At 42.0% G+C, this 25,833-nt stretch overlaps 1 protein-coding gene across 1 annotated transcript in view; it reads left to right on the forward strand.

The window, feature by feature from the left end:
• Nucleotides 1-653: 653 nt before the first annotated feature.
• Nucleotides 654-25,833, forward strand: part of olfml2a (olfactomedin-like 2A) — a 61,312-nt gene continuing 36,132 nt past the window's right edge. Inside the window, exons 1-2 of the mRNA XM_078549878.1 lie at nt 654-979; nt 25,121-25,384. Of these exons, the coding sequence (XP_078406004.1) occupies nt 896-979; nt 25,121-25,384 (348 nt within the window). The 5' untranslated portion in view covers nt 654-895. The remainder of the gene's footprint in view (nt 980-25,120; nt 25,385-25,833) is intronic.

Here is a 25,833-nt window from a genome sequence, read left to right on the forward strand (position 1 = left end):
TTAGTCACCTCTTGACACTCGGTAAATGATGAACGGGGTCATTATTTCCAATGTTGTGTCCCTGAACCTTGCAGTTTCAGCAACCCACAGCAGCCCAGTGAGGGCATAATTGTTATCCCCGTTGAGAATGTAAGCATTTAAAAAAAAAACACACCTTCTTCTAATGTAAATTTAGCAATTGAAATGGGGGATCTAGTAATAATTTAGTTCCAAAGCGTGAATATATTCTCACTTCGGCCCATCTCCAGGCTGATGGGGGTGGGGGGCGAAGGGGATTCTCGCCATCAGATGGCGCAATCACATCAGAAAACAAACACAGGAACATTGGTTAGGTTGGACAGCATTGATAAATTAGGAAGTGGACACATACACGTGCTGTTTCACTGTTTTAAACCCCTCCCTTTGACTCCATGGAGCGCACTGAAATGAACGGGTAAACCAATAATACCAGTCATTTCTATATTCAAATGAAACACTCCTTTATGCTGCATATATTTGCCGATAAATTGCGTTTTGGAGACTTGAATGCCAATGATTTCGCGGCTGATCGCTCGTCCTCTTTGCGTGGACACTGGGTTGGCACGATCTGCAGTGGGTAGTCGTTATTGACCCTCCCTCGCACTCAATACACAGTGGGAATTAAAAAAAAAGTCATTCCTGCAAGTAAACCGAAAGCTGCACTGCACAGCCGCAGTTGTCCCAGTTTCAGAGGAGGAGTTGTATGTAAAGACTTGAAGATCATGCAAAGTGCAAGCCTGTGTAGAGAACCAAAGACATTTCTTGTTAAAGGATTGATGCAGTAACTTTGGTACTCATTGTCACCGAATTCCTGCTGAAGTTCCAGCACTTCTGCTCAGATTGTTTTCTCCAAGCACCGAGAAGATAAGAGGCATTTATGCACTCATTCAACATGTGGAGGCTTCCCAAATTTGTTATTTCTCTTTTTATCCTATCACGAGCAGTTAATGCAACTAGTAAGGTAAGTTTTTAATTATCTTTTGAATAATGGTTGATAGGTTAAACGCTTTAAAATTAAACTTTTATGTGAAATAATTTCTCTTCACATTCAAATAATTACAAAGTTTACCAAACTTCTATTTTGGAGTTGGCCATTTTCTTGAAGTGTTTCTCCAATGTCACAGGGCTTCAATACAAAGCGGGTCCCTTGATTGTCAGGTTTCCGTTGCAAGCCTTGTATGAGTTTTATCCCCCCAAAATACTTTATTCATAAAATTTATAGAAGTACATTACATGACTGTTGACATTACATAAAATACAAAACTACTCAGTTTCTTCCAATACTGTATGTTACTACATTTAAAATTACAGTCAACATTTACCTTATTCATAACATGTCAAACATACAGATCCCCCTCAGTCTACTATGGTTGAAGGGCCTTCGCCAGTGGCCTTACCCCATTCTGTGCTCAATCACAGAACTCAACCTTGTGTTGTTATAAACACATTTTGAGAGTTTCCCCCTGAACATCTGGATTGGATTCAGTAGTCACAGCAGGTGGGTCAGAATAACTGTTCAGTGCTGTTTCCTGACACATGGCTTTTTCATGATCTTTGTTTACTGCTAATATACCCCAAGTGCCCCAATTGCATTTGCTTTGATGGTTGAAGTAAAGAAGTTGCATTTTCTTTCTTTAGCACGAATGGAACATGTGTCTGTGGTGTCGTTTCTTGAAAACTTCAGGACAGAATCTACTGTTGTGTTGAAACTATTTGAATAAGGACAACTGCAATTTCTAGTTGTATCTTAAATCTTAAAAACAGAAAATGATGCAAATGCCTCAGGTTCCTCAACACCGGAATAAGTGTGTTATTTTGAATGTAATCTGTTTTTTCCAGATGCTGACTAGTCGGTTGTTCTCAGCATTTTCTAATTTTTAGATTTTCAGCATTCACAAATTTATTTTTGACTCTGACAAAATCCTACTCAAATAAATATAGTTAGCATAAGATTTTAAGTCAGGACAGCCAAGGACTTGTAATTGTTATATGATTTTCATCAGAAGATTTTTCTGTAATGATTCACAGTGTTCTGTCACACTTGTTTATTGTCCATATGTTGTATTGGACATATTTCCAATGGGGGGAGGGTTGATCACAAATTCCAAAACCTGCAATATTTGAACAAGTATGACAACTTCCACAGTTTCACATTAATTGTCAGGACTCATGTATTTCACATATCAGCACACCATCGCCCAGTGAAATTATCGGGATAAAAATTACACCCTTCTTTACAATTGTTATGTAAGAAATGGGAGCAGGAGTAAGCCATACGACCCCTCGAGTCTGCATTCAGTAGGATGGTTGATCTTTGACCTCAAATCTACTTTGCTGCCTGATCCCCAAATCCCTGGATTCCCTTAGAATCCGAAAAATCTATTGATTTCAGCCTTGAACATACTCGATGAAAGAAGACTACGGTAAAGAATTCCAAAGATTCACAAGCCTCTGGTGAAGAAATTTCTCCTCATTACAGTCCTAAATAGCTGACCCTTTATACTGAGGTTATGACCACTAGTTCTAGACTTTCTAGCCAAGGGAAGTAGCCTCTCAGCATCTTCCCAGTCACTCAAGCCTTCCCAGTGTTCAACAAGATCAAATCTTATTCTTCTCAACTCCAGAGAATATAGGCCCATTCTACTTGATTTGTCTTCATAAGACAGCCCCTCTCATACCAGGAATCAATCTAGTGAACCTTTGTTCCACCACCCCTAAGGCAATATATCCTTAGGTACGAGGACCACAACTTTACAAATACAACTGTTTTTCTCAAATGTAGAAAATACTGTATCAGCTGGTTTCATCAATACAATTCCTTTCATCTGCCTAAAGCAAGGTCAATGATAGTACTGGGAGTTACAGCATAGGTGATATAGTGTAGTGAGCTCTGGGTAAAATTAAATGCATTTCTGATAATGATTCATCATTAACATGCCTCTATTTAATGAACCTGCTACTTTGCTCTAGGTAATGAACATCTTGGAAATCTGCCTCTGCTTGGTATTAATCTAGAATGATGTTTCAATCACATTTCTTTGGTATCTGGTCAGTTTTTTCAATGTTGGATGTCAGATTGAAAAATATAAATAGGAAATTCATTAGTTTTGATAACATTAAAAACAATCAGATGATGCAGAGTGTTCATCTTCCGATAAATAGACTAAGAAGGGCCATGAAGGCTCGAAACGTTAACTGATTTCTTCTCCGCCGATGCTGCCAGACCTGCTGAGTTTTTCCAGGTAATTCTGTTTTTGTTTTGGATTTCCAGCATCCGCAGTAGCTTTTAGCTTTTTGTTTTTAAGCTTCTATCCCCTTGAGTATGGTAGATTGAGGGTGACCTAATGGAGGTATTTAAAATGATTAAAGGATTTGATAAGGTAGATAGAGTGAGGCTATCCCCTATGATGGGGGAGTGCAGAACAAGGTTGCATAACCTTAAAATTCGAGGCAGATAGAGGTGACATCAGGAAGCTCTTTTCACACAAAGGGCAATGGAAATCTAAAACTGCCTCCTCCAGAAAGCTGTTGAGGCCAGATCAATTGGAAACTTAGAATCATGGAATGGTTACTGCATAGAAGGAAGCCATTCAGTCTGTCATTATCCATGTTGGCCCTTGCAAGAGCAGCTAGAATTCGACCCGGGTCACCTCCCTTTCACTGTAGCCCAGCATTTTTTTTTTCTCTTCAGGTACTTATCCAATGAAATTTTGAGAGCCATAATTGAATTTGCCTTCATTCCAAATCCTAACCAGTCACTGACTTAAAAAGTTTTTCCTCATATCCTGTTGCTTCTTTTGCTCAGCACCTTAAATTAGTGTCCACTGGTTCTCAACCCTTCTGTTAATGGGAACAGTTTCTCCCATCTACTCTGTCTGGACCCTTTATGATCTTGAATACCTCTATCAAATCTCCTCTCACCCTTTTCTTCTTTAAGGGAAACAACTTCACCATCTCTGGCTTATCCTTGTAACTGAAGCTTCTCATCGCTGGAACGATGCTTGTAAACCTTTTCTGCACCCTCTCCTTCCCAGTGCCCAGAAATAGACTCAATACTGCAGTGGGGGCCAAACTGGTGTTTTATTAAAAATTCATCATCATCAAATGTAGAACTATAGCTGATAGACTTTTGTTAGGCAAGGGTTTTAAGGGATATGAAGCTAAGGAGTTTATATGGAGTTAAGATACAGAACAGCCATGATCTAATTCAATGATGGAACAGGCTCGAGGGGCTGAATCACCCAGTTCTGTTCTTATGTTCTAATAGGAAGGGGTGCAATAGGAAAGGTTTTGTACCTTTTGATTCCTCAGTGAATCTCTGAAGGATGAGATGCAAAGCAGAGGCTAGTCATTGGCCACCAGGAATATTTGAGAGTGAATCACTTAGGCCGGTCTTGTTGATCTTCCAGCAGTTAGTGATGCAGCAGGATTGATGCGGGGTTTGGAGCAGAATACCTGCCCACCCGTTTAGTTATGACAATCATAAAGAGGAAAGAATGATCAAAAAGTGCCCTGGTCTGCTATTATTTCAGCTGCACAAAATGTGAAGATCAGTGCAGATTTAAAAGATAGATTGTGTTTTAATAATGTTGTTTTTAAACCAATAGCATGTTTGAAGCTTGGAGGCTGATGGATTACTTTTAAGTCAAAACAAAAATTCATAATTTTATTTTTCTGTCACAAGTAAAACATCAGCTAAGCAATTTAATCTTCAAAGGCTTGCATTACTGAGCATTTAGCATTTCACAATTTTCATAACATATTACGTAATACATTACAAAAACAGCTCATAGGAACCCAGACTGTTCCTTAGAAGGTATCACTGTTGGCCGGACTTCTCAACCCGCTTTAGATTGTTAGCATCTGAGTAAGGCTTTCTAAATAAACATGTTCTACAGATTGGCGGTAGTATAGACTATCATTCCAGTAGCAAATGATTACAGTTCACAACCATCAGCACTACAGGAAGATTTTATTTGACTTTCTGTGCACAAAATGTCGGGGACTGAAAAAAAAATGTTGCCATGCAGCGTTTTAAGCTTTCTGGGATCTCATTTGACTTTCACTTTTAAAATTGTCAGTAGCCTCACAGCAACACTGATATTTATATTTTTATATATTTATATTTTTATATATTTATATTTTATATATTTATATATATATATATTATTTTATATATTTATATTTTTATATATTTATTTATATTTTTATTTATTTATATTTGTATTTATTTATATTTATATATACATTTATATTTATATATACACTTAAAGAATAAAAATCTAATGGAAATCTAAAATAAAAACAAAAATTATTAGAAAAGCACAGCAGGTGGATGAAATCAAAAGTTGTAACTGTGAGCCATCATCAGAATTGTAATGGGATTAATTCTACAGTTTGAATATCTTGTATTTCTTTATTTATATCATTAACATTCAAAATTGGAGTGTGAAACCTTCCAAGTTCCTGCACCACAGGAAGGGTATTCCATGCAGTGGGTGGCAAATCAAAAAATCCCGAGTGTATTGGAAATGATTTTTCATCTAGCAATTCAATTCTAAAATTACTGACAGTTCACCCACCATTTTCTGAAAAGCTGTTTACTTTATACAAAGTCCTTTTGGTGCCACAGGGTCTTGGGAAATGCCATGCAGCATGTTGCCATTAACACTTTTTAAATAAAGCTCAGTCCTCAGTAACTCCAAAAGAACATAGACAGGCTGGTGGAATGGGCAGACAAATGGCAGATGGAAGTTAATGCAGAGAAATGTGAAATGATTCATTTTGGTGGGAAGAACGTGGAGAGACAATATAAATAAAGGGTGCATTTCCAAATGGGTTGCAGGAGCAGAAGAACCTGAATATATGTGCATAAATCATCGAAGGTGGTAGGACAGGTTGAGAAAGCAGTCAATAAAGCTTACGGATCCTGGGATTTATCAATAGGGGCATAGAGTACAAAAGCAAGGAAGTTACGTTAAACATGCATAAAACACTGGTTCGGCCTCAACTGAAGTATTTTGTCCAGTTCTGGGCACCAAACTTTAGGAAGGATGTGAAGATATTAGAAAGGGAGCAGAAAAAATTTACAAGAATAGTTCCAGAGATGAGGAGCATCAATTACACAGATGGATCGAAGAAGTTAGGACTGTTCTCCTTGAAGAAGAGGTTGAAAGGAGATTTGATAGAGGTATTCAAAATCACGAGGGGTCTGGATCGAGTTGAAAGGGGGAAACTGTTCCTATTAGTGGAAGGATCGAGAACCAGATGGCATAGATTTAAGATAATCAGCAAAAGAAGCAACGGCGACATGAAGAAAAACTTATTTTATGCAGCAAGTGGCTGGGATTTGGAATGCACTGTCTGAGATTATGGTGGAGGCAGGTTCAATTAAGGCATTCAAGTGGAAATTGGATGATTATCTGCAAAGGAAGAACAGGCAGGGCAACGGGGAGAAGGCTGGATGTGGCATTAGATGAATTGCTCATTTGGAAAGCTGTCGCTGTCGTGACAGGCTGAATGGCCACCTGCTGCGCTGTAACCATTCTATGGCTCTGTGTTTCTATGAATGGGGGACTGGCTTGGCAGAATTAATGATTGTTGTACTATAGGGAAGCTGGATTAAAATCAAAGAGTTTTTGTCATTAACCCAGAAGCATTTCTAAAGACCAGGAGAAGACCAATAGGGCCTTCACTCTTTCTCGGCACAATCCAAAAGGACTGAGTCTAGTCTGAAGTTGAAATCTGTCTTTTGGATGAGATGAGATGAGTAAATAGAATACATGGTGCAGGAACATGGCATTTGTCCCAACAAGTCTATGCTGGCGTTCATCTCCATTCGAGCTCCTTCCATCTTGTTTCATCTAAGTCTACTATCGCAACCATCCATTCCCTTCTCATAAGCTTATCTAACTTCCCTTTAAATGTACCATTCACTTCAAACACTCCCTGTGGTAGCGAGTTCTACATTCTCATCTCTCTCCGGGTAAAGAAGTTTCTTTTGAATTCCCAATTGGATTTCTTAGTGACAATCTTATATTGATGGTCTCTGGTTATGTGCTTCCCCCTCAAGAGGAAACATTCTGTATCCACTCTATTAAAACATTCTGTAATTTTAAAGACCTCTATTAGGTTACCTCTCAGGCTTCTTTTTCAAGAGCAAAGAGACCCAGCCTGTCAATCTTTTCCTGATCTGTATACCCACACATTTCTGTATCACCCTTGCAAATCTTCTCTGCACCCTTTCCAGTGCCTCTGTATCCTTTTCATAATATGGTGACCAGATCTCCATGCAGTACTCTAAGTGTAATGTAACCAAGATTCAATATAGGCTTATCATAACTTCCCTACTTTTCAATTCTATCTCTCTAGAAATTAAGCTGAGTGCTTGGTTTGCTTTTTTCATGGACTTGCTAACCTGCGGCACAACCCCTGGTGGTTAATGTAATTGTATCCTTTGTTGTAGCATGTTGGATACTGTTCAGTAGGTCTTAATGACGCCTTTGTAGTCTTAAGTAGGTAACTGTATGCATTTATTAACTTCAAGAACTATGTGTGTGTATATGTATATATATCCCTCCTCCAAGTCTTTATCCAATGTATTTCAAGTTATTCTAGTTTACCCCTTGTATTTACATTGTTATTACTACCCCATCTCCCTCCTTCAAGTCTCTGAATTCATAGGTTAAGGTGGTTTGGAGGTGTTATAACCTTTCCATATCTTGTTCGTACTACTATCGGAAGAGTGGTAGGCTCTGTCATTGCAGGTAAACTCTGTTGATTTGGATGTTGTTCAGGCATCTGGGTATCTTCTTATCCTCTTTTTCCATTCCTTGGTATTGAACCACTTTTGTTGATTCGGCAATTGTGGTGATAGGTGATGGTTGTTCCATCCTGTTTCATGTGGGGTGAATGAACATTGTGCTCACCTTCATGTCATTTTTTCCTCTTCTTCCTTTATCGTGTGGGTCACATGATACCCTCTGTGATGGAAGATGTCCATCCTTGTTATTAGGATGTGTTTTATTTTAGGAAGCTCACCTTTGCGTTTGGCTGTGTGGTGTCCTGTCAGCAATGGACTGCTGCTACTCGGTTGCAGCATTGTCTGTGGCACTGTCATGCTGGCCAGGAGTTGCAGCATTTGCTCTGTGGCCGCAGTGTTGACCTCACCAACGGTTGTCAGACCTGGAGGTTGATGTTCTTCTGATGTGGTTAGGGTATTGTTTCCCTTGGTCTGGAGTGTCCCTGTTTCTGTCCTGTTTAACTAACTGAACTGTGGGGTTTCCTTTGTACCACAGTTTACTTTCACCTCTTAAAATAGACCTGAGTTCAGACTGCCTACCAATCAGGATAGTTTCCTCAAGGGTTAGATCTTCCTTCACTTGTAGCATGTCTGAGAGTGCATCATCTGCTATTCCTACAACTATCCTATCCCTGATAAGTTCAAATTTAGGTCTCCGTATTCGCAACCTTCAGCCATTCTGTACCGATCGTTAATGAATGAATCGACAGGTTCTCCTGGTTGCTGGACATGCTTATTAAATTTAGCTCTTTCAAGGATTTTGTTACTTCCTAGGTTAAAATAACCATTGAATGATTTCAGTACTTCTTCAAATTTAGCAGGTGATTAGTTGATTCCTTGTCTAGAAATAATGCCGTCCGTATTGGGCCTACCGAATAAAGAGTGTGTTGCCTTATTCAGCTTCCCCCTTTTTATCCAGACCTGAAGCAATCATGTAGCTAAGGAATCTTCTCTCCAAAGTTCCCAATTATGTGATTGATCTGGGCCTTGGATAAGTCCAAAATGACATGGAAGAGTGGATTTCTGATCCATGGTTAAAAAACTTTTAAGTGTAGGTTCAGTTTTAAGGAGTTGCTGAAATTCAAGATGGCGCCACTGATTTTTCGCAGACTTCTCCATTTCAGAGCTATGCTTTAGGGTCATGAGAGCATCAAATCCTGGCCTTCACTGCCCTTTAGTCACGATTCCTCCAAATTAATTAATTATATAATTCCATTTTTTGGAGCGAGCTGGGATGCCACTTCTTCCACCTCTGACTTGGGAATCTGTTTTTTACCAACAGAGTTTTTAAACAGAAATTCCTGACCACTGAGCTATTTAAAAGTTTCTCAGGACTTGCTTTGTCATGGAATTTAAAAGTTTTTAGCTCACTCTACTAGGTCTGCCTACTTTGCACTCTGGGAATTGAAGCTGGACTTCCAAAAAGTCTGCTGCTGTGAGGAATTTTTAACATCTGCCTTCAGCTTCTAAGTTTTTCTCTGGAGCTTTTGCCTGGCGATTTTCCCCCTTTGTGTCTCCTTCTTGAGCTTTTCTTCAGGTTAGAATGCTTCTTCGTATTTTTTTTTTTAGTCTTGCAAGTTTGTGTTTCACTGCATTTTTTGTGAGGTTTAGGGTTTTCCCATTCGCTGCCACCATGTTGGGCAGGCTTGTTCAACCTTTTCACTCGGGGATGGGGGGGCACATTTTCATTTTTCTTCTCACTCAAGGGGCTGATGAGTAAATTTTAGAAAGATAAAGTTTGGCACAGCAACAAACTGAATTTTTTTTAAAAAGAGGTATTAAGAAAGGAAACAATTACTGAGCAAAAGTAAAGCAATGTCATAACAATAAATTGTTAAATTAAAAAAAGAGTAATTAATAAAAATGACCAGAGTCTGAGAGGGTCAGTGTGTGTGTGTTCGGCTCACTGCTCACACACTCACCCTCAACCATTGTGAGTGTGAGTGTGAGGTGGTGAGAGTGAGTGAGAAACCCGAGACTGGGAGTAAAGCAGACACCCACTCTCCACTGTGCCCCTCCCACCAACAAATACACACACACTCTCACTGCCGCCCCCCCCACACACACGCACTCTTTCACTGTCCCCCCCCCTCTCTCTCACACACACACACACACACACACACACACACACACACACACTCTCTCTCAGTGCCCCCCGCCACACACGTGCGTGCATACACTCTTCTCTCACTCTCACTACCCCCACACACACTCTCTCTCTCACTCTCACTACCCCCACACACACTCTCACTCTCACTACCCCCACACACACTCTCTCTCTCACTCTCACTACCCCCACACACACTCTCTCTCTCACTCTCACTACCCCCACACACACTCTCTGTCACTGCCCCCCCCACCCAAACATGTACTCTCTCTCTCACTGTTCCCAACACACACACACTCCCCCTCTCTCACTGCATCCCCCCCACACACATACTCTCTCTCACTGCATCCCCCCCACACACATACTCTCTCACTGTCCCCCATGCACACGCATGCACATACCGGCACACTCTCTCACCGCACCTCCCCCCGCCACCACCCCCCTCCACAACACACACACACACACACACGTACTGGCAGGCGGACGTGCGCCCGACACGATCAGGCATAAGATAATGCGAGAAGATGTCGGGTGAGCGTCCTGACATCATCCCGCACACACACAATCTTCCGTCCGGTGGGTGCGTGTGGTTTCGGAGCCGTGCCTGTCATCAATTAAGAGGCCACTTAAGGCCATTAAAAACCCAATTGAACCTGATTTTTACGTTGCCCACGCGACTTCGCGCTCATCGCGTGGGCAAAACGGGCAGGCGGGCAGCCCAGATTTTGCAAAACCTCATCCAAAGGCAGGATAAAAAGGGTCAGCAGCATTGCCAGTGTGAATAGTGAGGAGTTTTGGAGATTGGTTGCTTATTTGAACATGGCAGCTTCATCTCTGTTCTGAGCTTCATTCTTAGCATTTCTAGGCTTCACTTCAGGACTCATTGGTGTCTCCAAGGCCCCCACACGATTTTGACTATGTGGACCCTTCCAGGTATCAGACAACCTTCTGTTGCCCTGGTAACGGGGGTTGTGGTCTCCGCTGGAGGCACCTCCTCTGAGGAAGAAGAGAGGGGCAGAAGGGAGCAGAGGCCGGGTGTCCCAATGCAGCTCCCAGGGGAGGGACCTGTGGGAGGAGAGACACAGGCGTAATGGGTGTGGGGCCAGCAGGTAGTCCAAAGCGGAAGGAGCCGCAGAAGATGCCACTATCCTGCTGCCAGGGTTTACAGGCAGTGATGCAGCTACCTCAATATGTCTGAGGTGCAATGCCAAAGGAGGCTCCGCCTCTCCAGGGAGACTGTGACCTCCATTTGTCAGATATTTAGCTAAATGGCTTTTCTCATGATCTCATTTGGTACATTATTCTGATCCTTCCAGTAGTAACCATCCTGACATTTGTCTCTGGGTGCTGTTTTCCTTTCGTTGATATATGGAGGGAGGGGGATTTTAATAAATAGGGTTTGGGTTGAGCAGGGCAAGCAACAAAATTGAGGCCCAGGAATCAGGGGAGCAGTGAAGGCAGTAACAAAGATTGTTAATGTAGAGGAGCTTTGTCTAACTTTTGAAGGAGGGAAATGAGAATGTCACCAGAAGTAGATTTATTTCAGATTTCCAGCATCCGCAGTATTTTGCTTTTGCATGTCACCTGTAGCGCTGTGCTACCAACTGATCCATGGCATCCCTGACTGCAAGGCATTGTGATAGCCCTCCTCCTTCTGCATCTAACTTGTCTTCACCTAAGTCTTCCTCATTTAGATGATAACAGTTGCTGTCCCTTTGCCTCCTCCAAATGCAACACCCTCTGTATGGCAAGATTGTGCGATGTGCAATCAGTGGAAGCCACTGACCTGAAATCTTTGCTTAAGAGCCCTATAATGTGTTCAAGGATTTTCCTGCTGGTTTCATGGCTGTGGTCATACCTAAGCTGTCTGGCATGGTGAGGTTGTGTAGGAGTTTCAGCAGCCAAGGTAGCCTGTGTCCCCAACCAGCCATCCTCTAATTTTACTTGACGGGTGGGTTAGTGGAGGTTGGTTGGCTGTCAAATAATAGGGTGTTATAACAGCTGCCTGTGAAACTGGCACAGACTTGTATAATTCTTTTTGTGTTGATCACAGACCAGTTGGAAATTAATGGAGTGAAAGATCTTTCTTTTGATGAATGCTGCTGCCTGGTCCTCACTTGCCTTAATTTATACATGAGTGCAGTCTATAACCTCCTGGGCGCGAGGGAAGTCAATCACTGCATCAAGTATTTTCAGCTATTCATTGGCTTAGGATTGGAGCTAGAATAATAATGCATTACATCTCTGCACTATTAGGAACTCCAGACCCTAGCTGTGGAGAATGAATAGCAGAGTAATATTTCAACATTTCCTACAATTTTTTTTTTTCCTCCACAGACCAAACTCAATTAGCACCTTTGCGATGATGAACCACAGTTCTAGTGTAGAATGTGAGTGTACACTGTCCACATCTGTGAAATCTGGAAGCAATTTGTTTTGCAGGTTAAAATTTTAATTACTGTGCCTTGCTCAGTTGGTAGTTCTGCAACCTTATTAATGACTTAAAAATAAAAAAAAATAGCTGTAGATTCTTTCAAAACTGTATACAAAGAATCTGTGCCTGTTTTTTGGTATAAAAATCATGTGCAGGGACCAATTTCTTTGTACATTCTCACACACCGGGTATACCCCCCGGAAAAATGGCAGCTGCCAATGGAATTCTGAGTGCCTGGGTTGCCCACTTAAAGCACACATTAGACCAGATTTGACAAAACAAAACTGGGATCAGGTTCTGTCAGTTTTTCTGGGTCTAAAGTGGTCTAACCAGTGATCCTTTAAGCTGCTGCTAGAGGCCATCGAAGTGTGGCAAGTAGTTGCTTTTTCATGCTTGCTTTTTACACTGTCTGAACTCAATGTGCTTCTGACACTGGGTGCAGGGCGCTGGCTTTGTAAATTGGAAGTCTTTGCATCCATTTTGCACCCGGTCCAATTTCAGCCCTAACAATATTGTTTTCCCATTTTTAGATATAATTATTGTTGGGGTCTCAGCTACTATTTGCATAGAAAGCCTATTACTAAAGCAGGTGATATACAGTACAATACAAGAAGGGCAAAGAGCTGAAGGGAGCAGGTCAGGACCGTGAATATTGCATGGAAAAGAATGAAGATGTTAGTTTACCTCTGAATTTCAATTAAGTTTCTAGTAGGTGAAAATCTACTGCACAATTCACCTGTAAAGCTGTAATTTCATTCAGAGAGGACAGCACTTATTATTGGGAATGGAAATACAGCATTGGACTGGTGAATTAAGGGAGCTTTATTCTGAAATTGAAGTTAAGCATTGTCATACCACATTTGCAGCAATGAGTAGCAGAAAAAAATAATTTAAGTAATATGTCATTCGCAAGAAAAGTAAAGTCATAGTTATACACGAGGCAGACATCCAAACTGACTGAATTGACATCCTGTAATTATATCGATGTAACACCTCCATATGAGGATAAAACATATAACGGATAAAAAGTCATTGTTACCTCTGCTCAAAATAGCCCTTGTCTAATGTCAAATTTATGAAGAGGGGAATATCAGTTCAATACTCAGGTGATAGTCTGAGACTGCCTCCAGAATTTACAGGTGCCCACCTCTATGACTGATAATTTCATTTGGAAAGTGCTGTAGCATATTCAATTCTCCTCGAGGAACTTTCACACTAAAATGAGGGGGCTTTGCATTCCAGCTATTACATTCATTAAAAATGAAATATTTTTTACAAATTAGAATGTAAACACGAAAGACATAAACAAAAATCATAAAAACAAAAAACTGCGGATGCTGGCAATCCAAAACAAAAACAGAAATACCTGGAAAAACTCAGCAGGTCTGGCAGCATCGGCAGAGAAGAACAAAGTTGACGTTTCGAGTCCGCATGAACCCTTCAACAGAACTAAGTAGAAATAGGAAAGGGGTGAAATATAAGCTGGTTTAAGGGGGAAGAGGGGGGGGAAGAAGGTGGGGGGTGTTGTTGGGACAAGCAAGCAGTGATAGGAGCAGATAACCAAAAGATGACACGGACAAAAGAACAAAGAGGTGTTGAAGGTGTTAAACAAAAGTCAAGTTGCTGTTCTTCTGATCATTAATCCTTGAAGAAAATAAAATTACTTAAGGCACAGTTCAGGTTCTGCTCGAAAGGACAGAGGAACATTGATTAGTCCACTCTCTACCTATAGCGCCATCGCGGTCTGGCCAACCCCAGCTGAGGTACACCTCCCAGGGCACATTCGAGTTGTGGCCCTCAAGCCGCAAGGCACTCAGTCCAAGCAGCCAGGGCTCACCCCCTTGGCCAGCTCCGGCATCACTGACAGTTGGTCCTCAGACTCTAGCTTCCTTGAGGTCCATGGGCTGACAGCCAGACCTTAACACATCTGAACACTGACCCATGCCAACATGGTACTCACCCTTCCTGAACTCAGCAGGTCATTGAAGCGCTTCTGGCACTGCACCCATGTGCGCCGCACCACGTCATGGCTGCTCACCCGGGCTGCCACCTCTTTCCATGTCGCCTTGGTGAGGTGCGGTGGCCTCCTCCTCCAATCTCTGGGGACAAGGGTGTCCTCCTGGCAGCCACCTCCTCCAGCAGGACCGGAAGGCACTCATGTGAAAAGCAGGGGGCCGAGTGCCCACCTGACCTGTCCTCCCGCCTGGAGCTTGCTGCAGCACTCGAGTGCATCTTCAGAACGACAGCCAGACGTCCTTCCCTGGCAGCCTTTCTGGGGCTGCCTGGGGGTTCTTTATACCAGCCGACGGGTCCCCCCCCCACTCGGTCCCTCCTGGCCAGTGATGAGTCGCGTTTCAGGCTGGGCAGGCTTTAATTGGCCTACCAGTGTGAAATCGTGGTTGGGGCCCGATTGCAGGTGGCGGTCAGTTTCATGGCCGCTCCTGGGCCTGCCTGACAAGGGCAAAATCCAGCCCGTTAAGTTTGAAAAGCAAAGCAATATGACAGTGCCTTTGTTCAAAAGTTCGTTGTCCTTATTCAGATGAGCAATTTGTTCTTATAAATATTCAATAAAACATGACTTTCCAAACTTAACTTCAAGCACAACATGTCATTTTCAAGAAGAAAGTCAAAAGTAAGAAATAGGAGCAGATTTTCAATGTATTTACACTCAGCAAGCCAAGCCACCAGTAGATTAATGTGAATATCAGTTACACTTGTCAGAATTATATCAGAATGCATCATCGTACCAGACAAGAAAATTATGTTTATACAATGAGTGAGATCTAATATAAAAAAAGTGGACAGATGTCAAACATTCATGCAGTAAATAGGAGGTTATAAACTTGCATGCCGATGCAAGTCCTTATGAAAAAAGTGATACAGCCAAAACAATGATACTGTATGTAGGAAAAAGAGAGCAAAACAAATTGCAAACTCGTGCACAAGAAAAAAGAATGAGGCAGATTGCAACGGTTTGTACAGGAAAAAGAGAGTGAGACAAATAGTTAAAATGTATGCAGGGAAGGGAGAGTGAGACAGATTGCAAACTTATTCCAGTAAGTTGAAAATTACTAGTTTACCAGTGAAGTACAAATAGGTCATATTTATGAACAAGGGGACCAGGTCATAAAGGAGCAGAATTTGAATATTCCTTTCATCCTTGTAGGGAAGAACCTGACCTCAATTTGTAGTCTTCCCTGCTGATGCATATAATTTCACATATTGTGCATTTTGATCTTACATGAGTCAACCCCTTGTGTCCTGCTACTGCACAGCCCAGTCTACTGGAGTATCAGTACAGAGTGCTAAACTAACACCCCACCTGTACAATATTAATGTTTTATTTTCTCCTCTTCGCTTCATAATTGATTTATTTATACAGAAAACCACACTCTGTTCAAATAAAAATCAGCTTTATAAAAAAAGGTCAATTTTCTGCATGGCCTTTAACTTGTTTCAATTTCATGGAAGAAGCACGAGGTCCTTTGAGGAGAACCACAGAAAGTATGTTATTGATGTTTCCACATGACGGCTGTTGATCACCAGATTGAATTCATGATTTATATCACGTGGACCTATAACAGTTAACCACTACCATTTTGAATTGCAGCTAAGCTCTTCACTGGCTTGTCGTGATTACTCAGAAGTAATAATTTTCCTACTCCAAGTTCTAGCTCATGTAAAATTATGTTTCAGTTTGGTGTATACTTACAAAAAAAGGAATTAAGTCACAATTTTTGGTGCCTGCATCGTTTGTGGAATGTTACACAAATATTATAAGATGTCTTTAAAATCTGTGTTCATAAATACTCTAGCATGAAGCCCTGCCGTCACTCTTCAGTTTGTCCTCTGCTTACTCCAGATCCCAGTTAAGTGGTAGGCCTATGCAAATATTGCTTTGTAATTGGTTGCCCGATGACTGCTGGAACTTTCCATTAAGTCAAACATGGGTTCAGTCCTATACAATACCACTTGGTAGCCACATACTTGATTGTCATCACAATGTGTTGCCAGGACACCCTGTACTCCCATTTATTCAATTTGTTCCCTATTCTTGTTTTGGTGGTATGTTACAGTTCACTCAGGGAGCCCGAGTTGCTGTGGCAAAATGCACCTAATTTACATGCTTGTTGTAGTCCGGAGCTATGGATAGTGATGGTAGAAACTGCAGCATTCTTTCCATCACATGGCTGACCAGGAATCTCTACCGCTCTTACCACCTACCATTGACGTATGTTGGAAGGATTTGCAGGTTGATACTCAGTCTGTTTGGCCATGTAATGAATGCAGCTTCCTTGGCCATCAAGTTCTGGGCTGGGACCTGAAACCGGAACTTCTGGCTCAGAGGCAGGGATGCTGTCCACTGCCCCACGAGACCTCCATTCTTGTTTTAGACAACCCCTTTTCTTGTTTTAGATGTCTCCTTGTTTTAGATTTGCTGCTTATCATTCTTAGATAAGAGTAATTCAGCAAACTTATCAGATATGCGTGTATACATTCACTCTCCCATATAAGTACTGAAACTAGTACAGTGCTTATGGTGTTTCATATTTACAGTGTTTTAAGGAAGTTTGGTTCAAATATTTTTGATAAATTGGACTCCAAAGTGAAGTCTCCTAATGTATTGAGCTGAGAAGCATACTGTGTAAGGAGACTGGAGGTTATGCAGAGATGAACATTTAACGTTATTTGGGTTTAGTTTGAAAAGACACACATAATTGGAAATTTACAAAGACTGAAGCCAAAGAAACCTTTCCTGAGGGAATTTAGAGAAATTATTTCCAAGAACTTCATGAATTGGGTGTGTTCACCCCAGCAAACTGTTAGAAACTGATGGACCACCAGTAGTAAATAAAACAAAAGTGAATTAACAGCTATTTAGCTTGGGTGCTTGTGCTGCATCCAGCATTGTTGAGCATTCTCTATCATGAAGCAAGGAAACTAATGTTGACACCCATTCACAATCAGACAATCAGTTTCTACTGGAGTCACAGCAGAGTTATTCATTTTTTAAAAAAAGACAAGCACACATGAACACCGAGGGTTCCAATGTGGCTATTCACAAATAAATCCCAATTAGATCAATTTGTTTGAGCTTGTTTCAGGGTCTGACATGTAACTTGAAAACAAAATAAATCATGATTTTCAGAATACCTGCAGACAATGGGCATCATTTGGCATCATTCACTTATTCAGGTTTTGAAAACAAGCTATCAGCTGATAGCGCTCTTTCTAAACTCTCGTCATGAGTGCCTTCATTTTCTTCTTGCTCACTATCACATGACAAAGAAATAACTTATATTCATATTTCATCTTCTCATATCCTTGGGATGTACCAGCTTTACAGACAATGGATTGTTTTTTTTAAATGTAGACATGAATGTTATGCAGACTAAACATGCCTTCTTGTTCATCTATTAGCTCAAAATATAGCTACAAATTACCAAATTAGTCACCATACCAGCAATTTATTGCACTCAAAAACCTGTTTTGTAAGAAAACACACTTTTTAAAATATGGATTTTAGGCCAGTTCAAATGCACTATGACTGACTAAGTAGACACAAGCTGGTATCTTGACATCAGCCGGAATGTTGACTGACCTGCTACCTCTGCTAATCAACCTTACTAATGGCTGTTATTAAGTGCATGTAGTACTCTCTAAGTCGCTTATTCGCAACTTATTGTTCTATTGGAACAGGAATGGTTATAAACACAGGTCCTTCCATTAATATTGAACATGATGGACCGCTCAGACATTTTTGTAACCATGTTCCTTGGTTTTCAGTTTATTCTTCCTATCATTTTTGTTTTGAGTTATGAAATTGGTTTATGAAATTACAAAATACCATTTGAATTAATTGTGATTACTATAGGACCCTATAAATGCAGCCAAATTACTACTAATCAATAACATTTCAGTAATCTCCTTTTATAAAAGTATAAGTTCATCAGATATATATTTCACAAAATTAAAATAAGTCATTAATAAAACAGAGGGAACTCTGTTTGGGAATCTGATACCAGGAATACAAAAAGATAACTCCCATTAGTCAGGTATCATTGTAGTCTCCAAGGCAGTTTATCCGTGACTGATGAGAAGCTTTTTTTTGAAACAACTGCAAACATGCTTAGCTTTCTGTAAGATATTTTTCCAACCCTCAACTAGCCATGCGGCTGCAATCCTGAAGTTAAAATAATTAGTATGTAGGCTTTTATTATTTAGATTTTGAGATGACAAAAATGCCTAAATTTAGGAAGCCTGAAGTCTGCCAGTTCATATTGGAGGAAAACTTCCCAATATTAGTAATTATCTTTGAAAGTTTTGGTTGAGTTTCATTGCTATCAGATTCAACTTGGAAAATAAGAGTAAGGTGTACAGAGTCTCATTGTGCGAAAAATTGGCTAAGTTTGTTGACGGGGGATCACAATACACAGTTGTCCCATGCCTGATGGAAGTGATACAAGCAGCACACAAACTTTGTGCTGCCTTCTCATCTCCATGATTGTGGCATGCAGCCCAGCACTAAATGCGCAGCTGTGTGCAGGTTTGTGCAAAGCTAGGATCAACTAAAGCTAGCCTGCACTTTTTAAAGCCAGTCTGCACCTCCTTAAAGGGGAAGCTCATTCTAGCTCCAGCTGGGAAATGGTATAGAAGAGTTTCTGAATAGGGAGAAATAGAAGTAATGGAGCACTGGGTCAGAGAGAGGACTTCCGGGTTCTCAGCACTGGGGGTCTTAGTGCAGGAGATAAGAGAGGGGACAGGTCATCTTTCTGCAGAGGGCCAGGAGGCCCTCCAGACAAGCATTCAGAAGGGAATGAGAGCAGATAGCCATGGAGGTCAATGCCAGGAATCTCACCTGAGGGTCTAGCTATAGTGCCAGAAAAAGTTCAATGACCTCACATCTTCAAATGCCATCTCCTACCGACCGCACCACCAACCTCACTAGGAAGAACAAGTGAAAAAATTGGTTTGTCACTGTCTTACATGACCTAACTACCCTACTGCCACCATAAAAATGGCCCTTTAAAGTAGTGTGTTCAGTCCTAGGGGCAGATTTGCCCCAGATTTGCACTTAGTGCGGTAGCAGGCGGGGAAAAATGAAGCTTTACCCGCTGGCCACAATGGCGGTTTTTCATGCCGTATTGTCCCAAACCTGCCGCATTAATTATGCATTCCCGGGATACATGCTATTTCGAAGGCGGGTGGGCCCCGATTCACCTGCCATGCCATCACCTCACAGTTTCATCATGCCAGGCACCACGTTGAAAGTACAGCTGCGCACAGTTTTTTGCAACCCCTCAGATACTGAAGCAGTCCATGTCTGCATGCAGCAAGACCTGGACAATGTTCAGACTTGGGGTGATAATTCACAAGTAACATTCGTGCCACACAAATGACCTCAAAAAACTTGAACAGGTTTGTCAAGTATGATTCCCTTTCGTCAATCTGTGCTGGCTCTGCTTAATCGTATTATGATTTTCCAAGCACCTTGTCACCACATCCCTCGCAATAGATTCTAGCATTTTTTTTGTCATCGTCATTATGGCACAGAATGAGGTCATTCGGCCACAACAAAAACAAAGTTAAAAATACCCGGAAAAACTCAGCAGGTCTGACAGCATCTGCGGAGAGGAACACAGTTAATGTTTCGAGTCCGTATGACTCTTCAACAGAACTAAGGAAAAGTAGAAAAGAGGTGAAATATAAGCTGGTTTAAGGGGAGGTGGGACAAGTAGAGCTGGATAGAGGGTCAGTGATAGGTGGAGATAACCAAAAGATGTCATAGACAAAAGGACAAAGAGGTGTTGACGGTGGTGATATTAGCTAAGAAATGTGCTAATTGGTGACATTAAGGATAGAAAGCAGGACGAGAAAGGTACAGATAGCCCTAGTGGGGGTGGGGGGAAGGGATCGAAATAGGCTAAAAGGTAGAGATAAAACAATGGATGGAAATACATTTAAAAATAATGGAAATAGGTGGGAAAAGAAAAATCTATATAAATTATTGGAAAAAAGGGGGATCGGAAAGGGGGTGGGGATGGAGGAGAGAGTTCATGATCTAAAGTTGTTGAACTCAATAGGCCCACTGAGTCCATTCCTTACTACTGATGTTAAGCAAACTGCCCAAAGTTCCCTGTTTTCTCTCTCCTTTCTTGAATAGTGAGATTATGTTTGCTACCTTACAATCCATGGGGACTATTTTAGAATTTAGGAAATTCTGGAAGATCAAAACAAGTGCATCCACTCTCTCTGCAGCTACCTCTCCTAAAACCCTAGGATCCAGGGCATCAGACCCAGGCAATTTGTCAACTTTAAATTCCATTAACTTCTTCATTTTAAGATACTGATGGAAACCTTGAGGTATTGCAACCTCCCAGAGACCTTTTACTTTTTGATATATTGTTATTATTTATATGCACCACTTTAGCAGAAGGGCTTACTGCCTAGGCTTATCTACAACAGCAGAATTTTCCATGGACACATAAGCCAGGACCTTAGCAGTTTGTTTATAGAGCTGTATCCTTGCGTTAACACATTTACATACAAATTAAACAAGCCCCTTCCTGCTTCTATTGTTCCATCAGCATCTGAGGCAGTGTGACAGCAGGGGCTCTGGGTTTGATTTGAAAATTATTCAAAAATGATGCAGCTAAACATAATATTAAACAATGAAGCGGAAACTTAATATTTTTGTGACAATTCAAAACAAATTGTAATACGCTCTTAAATGAATTTACAGGTTAAACTGATCAACAATAGGGTTGCTAACACTCCTGGAATGGCGTATAGACCTCCCCTGCGCCACTGCTATCCTGGATGATCTTTGCATTTAAATTCTTTGCCTTGCTGGCTGTCAATGCACAGACTCCTCCAGCTGGATGATGTCAGCCTCCCACCACTGCAGGGAATGGGGGGGCCAACTGATTTGCCAGTTATAGGGGTGGGAATTAGGAGGGCTTAGCAGATGGAGGGGGAGTCAGGAAGGCTTGTGTGTTGGAAAGTAAGGTTGTCAACTCTGGTTGGACATATTTCTGGAGGTTTGGTAGTAAAACATTTGAGCATATTTCGATGATGTGATATGCCTGATCTTGCCTTCAGTTTGCAAATGACATTGCATCTATCTTTATAAAGGAGGGATCTGCTGTGGTTGACTGTCTTTGGTTGTGATTTTGCAGTAGCAGCTGTCGCGCAGGAAGTTCCGAGAACTGGGAAGCCAGACGTAAGGAGGTGAAAGAAGTGCACAGCTGCAAAGCTGCACTAGTGGCTGGGAGACTCCTGGACAATCCTGAAGGGTTGACAACTCTAGAATAAAATGCCATAAGGCTCATGTCACTTAGAAGACAACGGGCTGAATTTTTGGAGCCCTCTGGAGTGGGCATGATGACCAGGGTCCAGGAGAATTGGGTGGAAGTACCTGCATCTGATTCCCGGTGTTAGGATGGGAAGCTCTCGATACTGGAATCCTGCCGCGGGTATAGGGATCATAAATGATCACAATACCAAATATCCCTGAGCCTGCCAGATTTAATGGTGGCTCAGGGATTTAGTGGGACTTGCATTTCCAGTGGCTCCTGAAAGCTGCCCAGCAAATGCAGTCGGATTTGCTTGTGGCCTCGTAGTGGGTGCGGTCACTTGTTAACAGGCACTCAGTGCCCGATCGTGGGGCCTTTTATCGGTTGGGGGCACTAAAAGCCATCCCCCTGTGCTTATACCTGAACTTCCTTCCACCCATCGCTGACAGCCTCTCCCTTGACCCTCATCCCGCTCCACTGACCTGTCTCCGGGGACCCAGCATTGATCCTCTGTGAACATTACTGGCAACAGCCACCACTCCCTGTGGCGCTACCGACAATGGGGAGCCGATTGTCCTGCAGCTCTGGGGGGTGGGATTTCTGCCTTCTGGGGGCCTTAATCCTGAGTGCTCTTAATTTTCGCTGGGTCTCCCACACAGAAGCAACACAGGGCTCCCACCAATTCTCTAACCACCGGGCTGGTGGGGGGGCCCGCATTGCTGGAACTAAATTTCACCCACTGAATCCTAGGCCTGAATCTTCTGGTCAGGGTGGGGGGGATGGGCCCCGCTCGCCGACACGTAAAATGACACGTGGTGATGTCAGGCCTGCGTCCCGACGTCACCACGTACCGGAGTTGGCTGCGCACCCGCCGAACTGTCAAAGGCCTGTTAAGGCTATTTGAATAGCAATTAAAATAATTAACAGGGCTGCCCGTCCGACCTTAAGGTTGACGGAGGGGGGAAGGCGAAGAGCCCAGGCAGCCTTCGCATTTTTCATGGAATCTCATCCACGGGCGGGATGAGGTTTCACGAAGGTTTTTAAACTTTAATAAGAATTTTAAATAAAATTCATAGACATGTCCCAGCTCACATCACATGAGGGGACATGTCCAAATAATTTAAAAAAATCTTTTATTGACTTTTTCACGATGAAATTAAACTCCCTGAGGCAGCTCCGTGCCTGAGGGAGATTTCTGCGCTCTTTCCCGCGCGTGTGCGAAAGAGCGCAGGCCCTGACTCAGCCTCCTCCCCCCCCCCCCGCCCACACAGGAGGAGCGCTCAGTGCTTCTGGGTGTGCGTCACGTTGGGCGGGCCTTAATTGGCCCGCCCACATAATATAGCGGCACACAGCCGATCACAGGCAGCAATTGGCTGCGTGCCTGCCCACGCCCGCTCCCACTCAGACCCACCGCTGAGAGATAATTCTCCCCCTAAAATCTACCAGGAACAACAGCCACCAATGTACTGGTGTTAAACAATGCACCTTCAGAAATGGAAGAAGACTTTCCAGGCCATACCATAAAAGGACTTTCCATCCTCACAGTACAATATGGACTAGAGAAATATTGCTGAGCATAAAACTATTAAATTCAGAGAGATGATACTACAACAAGCAGCTATCCATAGGGCTGGAGAATGTTACTCTAAATACCTAGCAAATTAGGTTTATTTAATTTAATGATTAAACCAAGAACTTGTTTTTCCATTTCCCTTATTTATGTCTGTTTGACTCTGATGGTTTCATTTATGAAATTAGCTCTCCTTCCTGTTCCCTTAGGATCCAACAAAGGACACTTAAGATTCAGGCAATTTCTAACATTTGCATACTTTCCTGGGTAAACTCTGGCAGGGGAGCAGATCCCTATTCAACTCAATACATGATTGGAACATTTCACCATGAAAAAATATTTTGGACTCACCTCTTATTTCCCACGGCCTAAACAAAGATTTTCTGCATTTCTTTAACAAACCAATTGGGAAGGTGGTCAGAACAAGGCAAGGAATGAAATAAGCAATTGCAAACCACAGGTGCACGGCTCTACTTTTCTCCTGGGGTTCTAGCAGCAATTCCCTGAAATTAATCTTCCATTTCAGAAAACTCCTGGAAATTGGGAGAGTTGGTGAGCCTACTCCCAACCCCAACCCCCCCTCCCACCCAATTCAAACCCTCCCAAACTCCCACCCAACTGCCTGCCAGAGTGCCGAGGACCCCAGGAGCAGCTTCCTGTTGCCCAATATCCTTTTGCACCCACCGGCGAGCTGCTGCTTCCCATCAGTTTAGAGCAGGAGACTGACCAGGCCTGTGTAGTTGAAATGTGGGAGTTAAACCTCACGATGCTGAGGCCCGTATGATGTGTCATGCGCTTTTGCCCTCTCCTGCACTACTTCTTCTACCCTGAGTTAAAATCGGGGTGAATTCCTACCTTCAAAGTGGTACTTGTAGGCTTGAGTTATACTGCACTCTTTCTGAACATAAATTGGTGTAAAGCAGGGTGCTGAAAGATCGATATCTTGCATCTCAGGGATATCCTCTCAGTTGCTTTTTACATTGATGTGGATGCAAAACCATTTTGGATCAAGGTAAAAGTGGCAGTCTAATTATCCCTTTAATTAAGTTTACTTTTGACATCTCTTTGTTCTCCAGAAATGAATGCCGATATTGTTGCTTAAATACAGATTTTCTGATTACCTTCTTAAAACGTTGAATGTAGTATAATACCACTGTTCCTGTAAAGTTACGTGCATTTAAATAAAACATCGTATTTGTTCATTTTTGTTATATTGAGGTTTGTTCAAGGTGTCTGCTGTAACCGGTGGTGGCACTTTTTTTTCTAAGTTAAACGATTGTGTGTGCAAGCTGCAGTTCCAAGACATAGGCCGGAATTTTACAGCCCTGTCGTGGCAGGGACGAGGTCATAAAATGCAGCAAGCCGTTCTCAACTCCATTGACCACGGCGAGACTGTATAATCCCGCTGGCGTAAAATTCCACCCATAATCCGGGCTGACACTTTAGTGCAGTACTGTCGGATGCTACATTGTTGGAGGGTAGCGTCTTTTGGATGAGAGATTAAACTGAGGACTCCTCAGTCCTCTCAGGTTTGCACCCGACTATTTTGAAGAAGAGTAGGGAGTTTTATGTGTGTCCTGTCCAATATTTATCCCTCAATCAGCACCATCATCTGGTCATTTATTTCACTGTTGCATGTGGACCTGGCTGTGTGCAAATCAGATGCTGCATTCTTGCATTATAACAGTAAACACATTTCAAGAAATAGTTAATTAGCTGTGAAATGCATTGGGACATGCCAAAATGTGAGAGGCACTAAATAAATTCAAATTCTTTCTTTCATATATGGGAGACCATCCTTATAGTGCCATGAAGACAGGCTTGTAGAAAGCACTGAACCTCATTGATTTTGGCTTGTATGTTCTTGCTGAACCAATTATTTTTACTTCCACAGTTGTTTGGGGAAAATGACCGAGTCCAGATGATTTCTGAGGGCTCAGACTGCCGTTGCAAGTGCATCATGAGGCCTCTGACAAAGGACGCGTGCAGTCGCATCAGAAGTGGGAGCCTACGCTTTGAAGACTTCTACACAGTTGAAACTGTGAGCTCTGGGACAGACTGCAAGTGTTCCTGTACAGCTCCCCCATCATCTCTTAACCCTTGTGAAAACGAGTGGAGAATGGAAAAGCTCAAAAAGCAGGCTCCAGAATTCTTTAAGGTATCCCAGAAATACAATGTCAGGTGAATACCTGAAAAATGTGAAAATCCAAAACCAGTTGCTTCTGATGCCTCTTAGATTTATTACAATTAATTTTTATTGTGTATGGTAAATCTGTTAAATTAACACTATATAGGTTAGATTATCTACAAGAAAGATTATGCCACATAAGATGTAGCTTTACAAATAGTCATTTTGGTGTACAGAACTTGAGTATTGCTGAAAAAAGAGACATGCTGTTGAAGCTTTCCATCTTGCACTCATCAGGACAATTCTCAAGATAAACCAACAGTCAAGAGAACAACAATTTATACTGCATGAAAAGAGAGTGCTGATTGGTTGGCAAGTGGGCTATGATTGGTAGAGACGTTGCCATGGAGGATGCAGCACAGAACAGTTAACTGTTCACTGCCAAGCTTTTGTTTCAAATTTAAACCGGGCAGGTCGAC

Source organism: Cetorhinus maximus, chromosome 10, assembly GCF_964194155.1.
Source record: "Cetorhinus maximus chromosome 10, sCetMax3.hap1.1, whole genome shotgun sequence".
NCBI classification, from domain to species: domain Eukaryota; kingdom Metazoa; phylum Chordata; class Chondrichthyes; order Lamniformes; family Cetorhinidae; genus Cetorhinus; species Cetorhinus maximus.